The sequence below is a fragment of the Theropithecus gelada genome, chromosome X (assembly GCF_003255815.1).
Source record: "Theropithecus gelada isolate Dixy chromosome X, Tgel_1.0, whole genome shotgun sequence".
NCBI classification, from domain to species: Eukaryota; Metazoa; Chordata; class Mammalia; order Primates; family Cercopithecidae; genus Theropithecus; species Theropithecus gelada.
The window spans coordinates 90,666,447-90,678,596 of NC_037689.1; the positions used below are offsets into that span (position 1 = coordinate 90,666,447).

General features: G+C 39.3%; 1 protein-coding gene across 13 annotated transcripts in view; it reads left to right on the plus strand.

The window, feature by feature from the left end:
* Positions 1 to 12,150, plus strand: part of ARHGEF9 (Cdc42 guanine nucleotide exchange factor 9) — a 156,890-nt gene that overhangs the window by 77,345 nt on the left and 67,395 nt on the right. For all 13 annotated transcript variants that reach the window (XM_025372880.1, XM_025372878.1, XM_025372882.1 and 10 more), the window contains one exon: positions 5,483 to 5,674. In XM_025372880.1, the coding sequence (XP_025228665.1) occupies positions 5,483 to 5,674 (192 nt within the window). The remainder of the gene's footprint in view (positions 1 to 5,482; positions 5,675 to 12,150) is intronic.

The window sequence follows — 12,150 nt, forward strand, 5'->3', positions numbered from 1 at the left end:
CTTTGAAAAATATCAGTTCAGCATGAATGTAGGATATATTTCTGGACTCCTGGTTTTATTTCATTGATCTTTATATCTATTCTTGTGCCAGTCCCCCATTCTCTTGATTATTGTAGGTTTGTAGTAAGTTTTGAAATCAGAAAGTATGAGTCCTCCAACTTTATTCTCCTTTTTCAAAATTGTTTTGGTTATCCTGGGTCCCTTGAAATTCCATATGAGTTTTAATACCAGTTTTTCAATTTTCTGCAGACACCGGGTGAGACTTTGATATGTATTGTGTTGAATCTGAATTAATCGGAGGAGTATTGCTATATTAGCACCATTAAATCTTCCAATCCATGAATAGGAGAGGTTTTTCTATTTAGTTCTTCTTTACTTTCTTTCAGTAATGCTTTGCAGTTTTCATTGTATAAGATTGCACTTCTTTTGTTAAATTTATTCCTGTGTATTCTTTCTGTTCCTATTTAAATGTTATTGTTTTCTTAATTTAACTCTCAGATCGTTCATTACTAGTATATAGAAACATGATTGATTTTTATATCCTGCAACATTGCTGAACTTATTTATTCATTATGACAGGTTTATTTTTTGGGGGATTCCGTATGATTTCCTGTATATCACATTATATAATCTGTGACTAGAGATAGTTTTACTTCTTTCTGATGCAATGTCTTTTATTTCTTTTTCTTGTGCAATTGCTCTGGCTAGAACCTTCAGTATAAGGTTGAATAGAAGTGATGAAAGGGGATATGCTTGTCTTGTTCTTGATTGTAGGATGAAAGCCTTCAGTCTTTCACCATTAAATATGGTATTAACTATGGATTTTTTATAAATGTTCATTATTATTTGGATAAAAATTCCCTTCTATTTCTAGTTTGTTTAGTATTTTTGTTTTTAATCATGAAAGGGTGTTGGATTTTGCAAATGCTTTTTCTGTGCCTGTTGAGATGATCATCTGGGATTTTGTAACCTTACTTCACTAATATGGTGTAACTTACGTGGACTGATTTTCATATGTGAAGCAACCTTCCATTCCTGGAATCACATCTGGTAAGGTGGACAATTGGTTTTTAATATGTTGCTGGATTTGGTTTGCTAGTATTTTATTGAGGATTTCTATATTTCTGTTATTTAGAAGGGTTTGTAAAAGATTGATGTTAGTTATTTTTTAAATGTTTGGTACAATTCACCAGTGAAGCCATCTAGTCCTGAGGTTTTTTGTTTGTTTGTTTGTTTTGTTTTGTTTTGTTTTTTCCCCATGTGGGAAGTTTTCAGGATTGCATGAAATTATTCATTAAATCTTTTTCTTGTTATAGGTCTTCTCAGATTTTCTGTTTCTTCTTGAGTCAGTTTCTGTAGCTCGTGCCTTTCTAGGACTTTGTCCATGTCATCAGGTTATGTAATTTATTGGCATACAATTGTTCATAATATTCCCTTTAATTCTTATTTCTGTAGGACTGGTATTTCTTTCATCCATGATTTTAATAATTTTAATCTATTTTTTTCTATTTTAACTTTTTGCAACGCAAATGTGTTCTTGTATAACGTATAATTTTAAAAATGAAAAAAATGGAAGGCACAAAATTAAAATGCATATTAAAGATGTGGGTATATTGCTGACTCCTTGGCTGTCTCTGTGGGTATCAGTTTCTTTATTACGAAATTGAGAGGATGGATTACTGTTGCTAAAGTTTTTGAAAGCCTTTGGACTATAGTATTTCTGTGTTTGAGCACGGGATTAAAGGACATAGATGGGAGTATTTGTGGACGGAAAATAGACCAGTCTGGGAGGAGCCCAATACTCCTGAAGGAAGTAGTAGGAAGTAAGAGTGGAAATACAGATTGGAGTCAAATTATGGTAATATTTGAATGTCAGGGTGAGGGATTTGGACTTGCTTTATAATCAGTGGAGAGCTATTAAGGATTTTGGGTTGATGGGATTAGCCAATCAATGTGATAGTCAAGGAAATTGGTCTAATAGTGGTATGTGGGAAGGGTAAAAGCTAGAGGATCACCCAGGGACTTGTTCAGGTATAAAACTATGAGAGCAATGACAGTGAAAATAGAAAAGGGAGCAATAAAGACCAGAGATTGTCTTCAGTTTGGAAAGCACTCCATGGTTTAGAAGGAGGAGGGAGGAGTGAGTTGTCTTGCTCATCTGCATGTCCTTCACAGTTAGTGGTTAGGCACAGAATAGGTCCAAAGTAAGTATTTGTTAAATTGAACTGCATTAATCAGCCTTGCTTCAGAGTTCAATGAAGGCTGGGGAAACCAGCCTTTAAGGACTCTAAGAGGACTTCCAGGACAGCCTTTCAACCTGGCAGGTTCTAGGCATTGTCCATCTTCTTACTTGTCACCCAGGCATCTATATGTGCTAATTGCAGCATTAATGAAGAAAAGGTACACATTAGCCTTCACAGATTGTTGGGCAGGGTTGATAAAGGCTCTCTTGTCTGATATTTCAACCAGGGCAGATAAGCTTATGGGCTGACCTGTGTCAATGCACTCTGACATACATGCAGACAAAGACCTTCCTCTGCACAGAACAGGGAAGCTCTCAAGAGCAGAGAACTTAGAGGTTAGACCAGAAAGTCTTATCATTAGGCCCAGGGGATGTTTTGTGGGAACCTGGGATCAGGAGAAAAACAGTTAGGCCTTATGTGCCACCTTGTTCTAGGCTAAGAAACATCTTCCCTCAAATGTCAGCTCTATAAAGGGCAGTGATTTCTTTTTTATTTGCTGTTGTATCCCTAATATCTGGCACATTATTGACACTTAGCATAGATTTAATGAATGAATGAATCTGTTAGTAGTTCTTTGCAGTGAAAGCAGCATCTTAACCTAAGGAATGGGCTTCTGGGGTTGTTGCAGTAGAGTAGATGAAGATGTCTTCTCCAAAGCTCCTTATGAAGGACCCTGCTACACAGGCCTTTAGTTATAACCAGAAGGGACTTCTCTACCAAATTCTTTTTTTTTTTTTTTTTTTTTTTTTTTTTTTTTTTTTTTTTTTGAGACGGAGTCTCGCTCTGCCGCCCAGGCTGGAGTGCAGTGGCCGGATCTCAGCTCACTGCAAGCTCCGCCTCCCGGGTTCACGCCATTCTCCTGCCTCAGCCTCCCGAGTAGTTGGGACTACAGGCGCCCGCCACCGCGCCCGGCTAGTTTTTTGTATTTTTTAGTAGAGACGGGGGTTTCACCGTGTTAGCCAGGATGGTCTCGATCTCTTGACCTCGTGATCCGCCCGTCTCGGCCTCCCAAAGTGCTGGGATTACAGGCTTGAGCCACCGCGCCCGGCCAACCAAATTCTTTATAAGGAATCTGTTTTCACTTGGCTGCAGTTGCCTTCGTCTTTTCTTATTGTTATTTGGAACGACAGTGTCATGGTGTATAGGTTGAACCTAAATGTGGTTCTGTTTCTGCCTTTGCATCTGCTCCCCCTTCCTTCATATCCTGTCTTCCTTCCCACTAGAATTGTTCAAAATTTTCATCTTATTCCAGCTATCCAAAAGCCAACATTTGGACCTGACTTTTCTTAAACTCCTAAGAAGAAAATAAACGATTCTTATTCTTTAAAGGCCTGCCTATGTTTCCCTTTCCATAGCAGGGCTTAGCTTGCTTTGTGAGAAGCAGGGAAAAGCTAATGGATTATTAAGAGGGTGAGGTTTTCATTGTTACAAGTAGACAGCATCATGTATATGAGATGTTTGTTTCAGTGCCTTAAATCACTTTTTTTTTTGCCCAGGTTCATTCTTTTGAATAATTATCTCTCATATTGCCTGTTGATTGCATTAAAGGACAGCTATTAGCATATTGAAGACACAAAGCTGACCTTTTAGAAGCTGGAAAGGGATTTATAATGGAGCACTTGCAGAGGGTGATAGGTTTTGGATAGAGATACATTTTGCAAATTTGGCTGTGTATACAAAATACATAAAAACAGAGTGAGCTCTATTTACTTTGGCCTGTGACAATTTAGTGAGATATATGCTGGTGACATCTCTAAGTTCACTGAGTGGTAATCATGCCCCCTCACCTCCTATGAGAGAAAGAAAGAGGAAAGAATATACAGAGTTGGGAAGTAACTACCGTCCTTCTAGTTCTATCCCAAAGCCTCTTCTTCCCGAAGGATTACCCACTAAAAGGCTTTTCTGATGGCAGAAATAGGGATGCATCTAAATTGTGTGATCTCAGCTTCTTGAGGCAGGAATGTGGAAAAAGCTGGGGTTTAAGGAAGGAAAATATGGAAAATATGGAGAATTGATTAAACCTGTTGAGACAACTGGCAAGCTCTTTGCTTATTACCCCTGACAAATTTTGTCACTCTGCCAAGTGGGCCCACCCTTCTTTTGCTTCCTGCCCCCATGGTTTCCGCAATTCCTAGGACTGTGGGGGGTGGTGGGAAGGTCCATCTTCTTGGGCCATCTTCTTGATTTTCCGTCAAAGTCATCTAGAAGATCCAGAGACATCTCACTCGGCCATCCCAAAGGTTTTTTTTTTTTTTTTTTTTTTTTTTTTTTTTTTTTAGCTTCCCACTGCCTTCATGATTTAGAATGAACAGTCTCAACTGTTACCGAATTCATCAGTTTCTGATGATTCTAATAATTGTCTGTCTACCTTGGCCCAAGCCCTTTCCTTTTCTTTTCCTGTCTTCCTTAGAACCAGGGGCACAAAGGTTCTAGCACAGTGTTTAAGAGCACATGCACCCTAGAAATTAAAGTATAATAAAAAAGAAAAAAAAAGAGCATAGGCTCTAGAGACAGAAAGACTGGCTGCTATCCCAGCTCCTCTGATTCCTGTGTGACTTGGGATAGATTACTTAACTTCTCTGAGCCTCAGTCTCCTCTTCTGTGAAATGGTAGTAATAGTGGTACCTATCTAGCAGGGCTGAATACAGTATATTGCAGGCTCTTAACACAGTGAATGGTGTATAGTTGGTGCCAATTAATAGCTATTGCTAGTATGTGGTGGGTAAATATTCTCCCATCCCCATCCCAATCTTGAAGAGGTAGAGATCTTTGCATGTTCAAGGCATTTTACAGTCAAATTTTGATGATTATTTTTATGTCCTATCGCAGAAATCAGCACTGAACTTTGTTTTCAAGACACCCGTTCTAGTATTTAACTTTGGTCTCTATACTTGCAGGTGCATAAATGCTGTGTTTTGTCAGCAATCCAGCTGTGGCACTCAAGATGTATAGCTTAACCTTTTAAAAAATCCAGTTGTGCTACCTAGATGTGCTCCAGCATGAATGAATGTAGTCCCTCCACTCTATTTAAGATAGGTCACCAGAGACCTAGAGAAGATTAAACCCATGCCCAGGGCAAAAAGTCACCCTAGAGCCAGGTTTGGAATTCTACTTGCAGAGGTCTCTGGTTGAAGGTTCTCTGAATACCTGAGAAGTTCAGTTTATCCTTTTTTTACTTGTCTGGAAACCTCTCAAAGAAGGAAGCTAACTCATTATTTTTCTTTTGCCTGCATCCACAGCTCTGGGTGAACCAGGAGGATGAGGTGGAGGAGGGGCCCAGTGATGTGCAGAATGGACACCTGGACCCCAATTCAGACTGCCTCTGTCTGGGGCGGCCACTACAGAACCGGGACCAGATGCGGGCCAACGTCATCAATGAGATAATGAGCACTGAACGTCACTACATCAAGCACCTCAAGGATATTTGTGAGGTAACCATGGTGGTTCATGTGGAGGCACTTCATGAAGAACCAACAACCCTCCTGGGCCCCGCCTGTGACAGTCCCAAAATGTTGGAAAGGGCACGTAGCCTCCCAGATTCTGTTCAGTGAGGTGAAACTGCTTCCTTAGCGTTTCTCAATCTCTGTTTTTCACATTTTCTCTCTAATATTAATTCATTTATATTCATTGTCTCTCTCCCTTTACCCTTTCTTTGTGTCTTCCTCCTTCTCTCCCCTGCGTCTCTACCTTTATCTTCTTGGTATCTGATCCAGTTACAGCCATCTCATGTAAGGGCTTAACCTCACTCATTAAAGCAAAATGCATCTCCCGCCAAGCCAGTGATTCACAGACTTTAACATGTACCAGAGTTTCTGGGGGAGCTTGTTAAGCAGCCCTCTCACTCTTGTCCCCCACATCATGAATTATCAGTCTCAGGTAAGGCATGAGCATGTTTAGGTTTAATGAGCATCCCTGGTGATGCTGATGCTGCTGGTCTTAACTGTCTCACCTGGAGAACACTGGTTGTGAGTTTAAGCAGAAAAGAGCTTGGAGACAGGAATCTACAGAAGATGAAGGCTGGATGGACAAACCTGGGCTCCTTCAGTATCTCACTTTTTTCCCCAGGAGCTGTCTCTCTACATTCCCTAACCACATTCCTTCCATCTCTCTGTCCTAAATGAAGATGAGAGCCTTTACTCTCGTACTCTCTTAAGCTTAGTAGATGCAAATTGGCATTTTCAAAGGGCAGTTTACTGAACAGGAAGGGAAAACCAATGGGAAATGAAGGCAGTGTTTTAAAAGGATTAAACACACACACACACACACTCTCTCTTGTATCTTTTTTCTTGACTCAGGGAAAACTCTGCATTGAATCTTTTTGTCTCCTTCCTTCCAGAGGAGGGGTTAGGTTCTATTTTCTGTCCCCTAGCCTAGGGTCCACTGTGGAGTCAGTAGTACAGCTCCAACATTTTTCAAAGTTCTTATTTCTCTACATCTGTACTGCCCAATGGAACTTCCTGCAATGATGAAAATGTTCCATGTCTGCATTCTCCAATATAGTAGCTATGAGCCAACAATTTGTGGCTTTTGAAGAGTTAAAATGTGGCTGGTATGACTGAGAAATGGAATTTTAAATTGTATTTACATTTAATTAGCTTTAATTTAGGTAACTATGTGTCTGTAATGACAGCCACATTGGACAGTATAGCTCTGGAAGCACCAAGGCCAAGGATTTTGTACCTGAACTTTCTTTATCTCAACTCATTTTCTCACCCCTTTCAGGAAGATTAAAAGTTATCTTTTCCCACCGCCCCACTCCCTGCCCTGCCATGAGGCAGCAAGATAGAGTAGAAAGAACAAGAGGTCTGGGGACATGAAATGCTGGTTTTTCACATTCTAACTTGGTCATTAATTAACCCTGTGGGCTTGAAGATAGCCCTTAACTCCTCTGACATTCAATTTTCTTATTTTTCCAATGGGCTTCATTATAACAATTTCTTACGTTTGTTGAGGAAATTAAGTAAATAGAATATTGCAATAACATATGTTGTATTTGGAAAAAGGTAATTTTCTTTTTTGCCCCCTTTTTAAATTTATTCACCCATCCATCCAGATGTCCTTCTTTCCTTCCTTCTCCCTTCACATCAATGGCTGGTGCTAAAAAAAATTCCCCCTTGGAATGTGCTACATGGCATTCAGCATCAAACCACTGACATTTCATTCATTCAGCAAACTTTTAGTGGAATTCTATTCTGTGCCAGGCCTGGACATAACTTCTTGTCTCAAAGTGTTATACTTTAGAGCAGCATCTGCATCACCTGGGAACTTGTTATAAATGCAAAATCTTTGGCTCCAACCCAGACTTACTGAATCAGAGTATGCATTTTAACAAAGTTACTATTTGATGTATAATACATATTAAAGTTTGAGGAGCATTGCTCCAAAATGATACCTATATTACAATGTCATAGTGTTTTTCATAAAATTAAGTACAGTCTATTCTTCACTTGGTAGCTGAGGGATGCTGTCAAGATCTAAGTCAGGTCATATCACTCCTCTGCTCAGAACCTTCCAGTGACTCACCATTTCTACCTGAGTAAAAGCCAAAGTTATTATTGTTTACAAGGGCCTGTGTGGTCAACCCATCCTTGCCTCTATGACTTTCACCTCCTGCTCCTTTCTGCTATGCTTTCTTTACTACTACAGCTATACTGGCCTCTTGCTTTTCCTTCAGCATTACTAAAATGCTTCTCCCTTAGAGCCTTTGCACTGGTTTTTCCCTCTGCTTAAAGCATTTCCCTCCCCACCCCACATTTACATGGCTCCCATCCTCAACTCCTTCAAGTCTTTGCTCAAATATCTTCTTGAGACTTCTGTAAGCATTCTATTTAAACCTGTAACCTCGCACTACCTCTGCCCCTTTCCTGCTTTATTTCTATCTGTTACATTTATCTGTCTGACATTATATATTTAACTTATATATTTTGTTTATTGTCTGTCTCCTCTACTGGAATGTACTTTCCATGAAAGGCAGGGGTTTTCATCTATTGATTTACTGATATATTCCCCCAGCACAGTGCCTGGTACATACTAGATGCTTGATAAATATTGCTTAAAGTCAAAATTAAATATAATTGCTCATATGTATGTACTGCTTTGATTGGCAAAGTACATTCACATCATATGTCATTTGATCTGCAAAGAGGACAAAAGTTGTTATTGTTATTCCTATTTTCTAGATCAATAAATTGAGTCTCTAAGAAGCAAATTTATTTTCCCAGAGCTCTTAGGTACTAGCCCAGTGGAAGTCCTTAGAAGGCTCTCCCAACTCCCACACATCTTGGCCTCCTCCTATGGGACACAGGCTCAGGACAGCAATGGAAGCTATTTGTCTTTCCAGAAAGTGGGGGGTGATATGATCCTGCTTTAAGGAGTTTTCCAATCCAGCCAACCCAATCAAACCTTTTGTTGACAATTTGTTGGTTCCTTTTTTTTCAACGATTATTGGTGCTGAAGTTAAGTATTTAAATGGGAGCCATTTCTTTGTCTCACCCTATAATCACAGGCATCAAAAGGGAGGTGGAGAAAGCTGTGTCTAGCTGGATCAGAAGACAGTAGTTTAGCCCAGGATCGTGTAATCTTTAAACCAAAAGCTGTGAGGAGCGAATGATTTATCAGAAAGAATACCAGACTCAGAATTGGGAGTGCTGGGTTCAGGACCTACCTTGGTCACTAACTGACTGGGGAATCTCAGATGAGTCTTTTCCACCCTAGGCCTTGTCCCCCATCTCTAAATTGCATAGGTTGGAGGAGCTCTTTAAGTTCTGTCTGGCTGTTACTTTTTCTCTAGTTCTGTCAGATGTAGATATGCCCTCACTAGAGAAAAACTGTGATAGTGAGTCAGGCTACTTCTGCATTTTCTGCCTCTTCCTTCTTGGTACCCTTGGAAGCATGTCTTACTCAAGCACGAATGTGTTCATAAACCACTCTTTCTGTAGGTTATGGGAGAGCTCTAAACACTTCCTACTCTTGTACTTGTTGAAGGGGAAAGGGGGAAAATTATATTCAATATAAAAAAAAGTCACACTATTTATTAGAGGACATTCTTTTTCCCTCCTGGGAGCAGAAAGTGCTTTACAAACATTTAAGTTACAATACCTTTATATTACAAATGAAGAAGTGGGAAATAAAGTGATTTTTAATTGAAGTCATTCAATGAGGTCAGTAAGAGACATAATCTTTTCAAATGAGTTCTCTGCAGATTACATTCTTCTTTCTAAACCCAGACAGTGGTATAAAATACCTTCAGTTTAGTTCTCGATCACCTTGACCAACAATTGGTGATATTGCCTTTTGTAACCTTAGAACTCAAAGTACAATCAAGGAAACCGAGGCAAGAGTAAGCAGAGCTAAAGATGCTTTATAAAGCTGTCTTGTCTGTTTTCTCTTGAGGAAGATAATCTCAGCCATCTGATACCTATGAAATACATTCTGTCTTCAAATGCCTCCAGAGAAGCTGGCCTACCTTTCTTCACTCATCTGTATTAGTGATCATACCATTTCACTATCAAGAAATTCTTCTTTAGGCATGCTGTAGCTTCAAGTCATTTCCATTTGATATCTTAAGCCTAGGGTTTTCAAATATATTAGCCATTTGGGTTTTCCCTTCTGCAGATTGCCTATCTCAATACATCCCAATAGTCTTTACATCTTGGCACATAGAAAATGATAACACATGTATAAAATAGTAATATTTGTACAGCATACTAGGATAAAAATATGAGTCAGCTAGTCAGCCTAAAACACCAAGCCCAGGGAGGGGCTTCTGCCTGCCATAGGCCCTACCTGTCCATTCCATCTGGACATTCTTTGCCCTGTTCCTATTCTTTGCCCATTTTCATGGAGTTTCTTATGTTTTTTCTTGCTGATTTATAAGAGTTCCTTGTATATTCTAGATATGAACTCCTTGTCAGTTTTCCATGTTGCAAGTATCTTCTTCATTCTCTTGTTTTTTAATATCTTTTTTATTTCATTTGAAGAAAGGGTTTCCTATCTCAAAGAGGGGAAGAAGGAAATAAAAGAAAACCACCAATTTGAACATTCTGCTTCCAACTTACCTTTGATCATCACCAGTATGGGAAGAACTAATTAGCATTTAGTTGACAAATAACTGAGCAGCAACTATATGCCAGGTATTCTGTTAAACTTTGACGATATAGCTGTGAATAACAACTATGGTCATTGTCTCCTAATTTTCTTAAAAAAATCTTCAAGATGGTTGTCAGGTCTCCCATCAGGCCTCAGTTTCCAGGCAAAAAAAAGACATATGAAACTCCTAGAATGTCAGAACTGAAAGGATCCATGGAAATCTTTTTCGATGTCTTCATTTTAGAGACAGAGACACTGAGGTCTAAACTTTTTGTGAGGACCTTCCCTAAAGAATTTCCTAAACCCCAGGTGATCCAGGGGCTCATTGGTTCATCCTATTTCCTGGTAGTTTCTAGGATCTTTTCTGGAGATCTTGGGTATTGTTTATATCCCATATCAAGGCATTACTTCTAGATCAATGCACTAGGTCTCAACTCGTACATCAGCCCTGGTGGGTTTAAGAACAAAGTGAAATAGATGGGCAGCTTTCCTCGCTGTTACCATAACAATGCCAGGGCTAATTTATGCCAATTGTGACTGATTTGATAATACCCACGTTTATCTTAGCTACTCTGTGGCCTGCCTGCCCACCCATGCCCACTTTACTCCTAGGAGACAGAGTTTAGGCTCTAGGAAACTGCCTCCCTTGAGCCATAGTACCCTGTTCCCTGTTACCATTCAGATGGGGTCAAAGGGTGTTCAAAGCATACCTGGCAGTAAGAGCCACAGACCCCTTTTGTTCCCCCTGCCCTGTGACAGGCCTTCAGTGGGCCCTGAGACTTATCTAGGATAAACAAATTTTATTTCTTCCATTATTCTTCATTATGTTGCTTTTCAGGCACCTCCCTACCCTGCTCACTCCCCTCTGGCTGTGTGCTATTTTCTTGGTGTTCCTCTGAAAAGAGGGTGGACTCAGAATTTAATTCTGCTCTCCTGCAGTGGTATGACTACCTTCCAATTACCTCTCTCATTTTTGGCTCGCAATATATTTCTTCTTTTTTCTAACTGAAAATGGTATTAGGCTTTTTGGCAATCACATTTCACTGCCAGCTCATCTTAAACTTACATACCTTTAAAAATGAGTGAATGAGAGGAGACAAGTATTAATTGACCCCCTAAGTCTACCCTCTGTTCACCACTGATGTGGAAAATTTGATAGCCTTCAGGCCAGCCAAAAGAAGGGGATAAAAAAGGCAAGACTCCAGGGAGCTAATCATTTCTCCTGGCCTTTCTTTTTTCCAAAAGCTTGTGTGATATAGAGGTCGAGGGTGACATTTTGGGGTTATCCAGCTACTCCCATATTCTTATGTCTCATCGCTTATTTTTTGATAAGAGCAGTTTACATCTATTATTTGTAATCTTTAGCAAAAGTGAGTAATCTTAGACACTAGGGCTGCAGGAGATCTTAAGAAGACATTGGGTCTTCCCTCTTCTTTCCTTGATAATATTTCATTCCAGGCAACCTTCTTATAGCTGCATTTTCTTTTCTTTACACTCTCTGGCAAAGACTTTTATCCCATTTTTGATCATGAAGACAATTAAAAAACAGCATTAGAGAAAGTTTAAAAATAGGAACAAAAATCAGCCAGAATCCATCAACTATAGCAGAATTATTTGCACTTTTGCATAATCTCTTCAAATCTGTCCATATGTATATATATTTACAGAGTTGTAATCACGCTGATCTACCATTTTATGTTCTACTTGTTAACATTGTATCATAAACAATTTTCCATGTTTCTACATGGTCTTCCTAATTATCATTTTAACTGCTATGTAATATTTCATCAAGCTAAATGTACCAGAATATATTTATAGT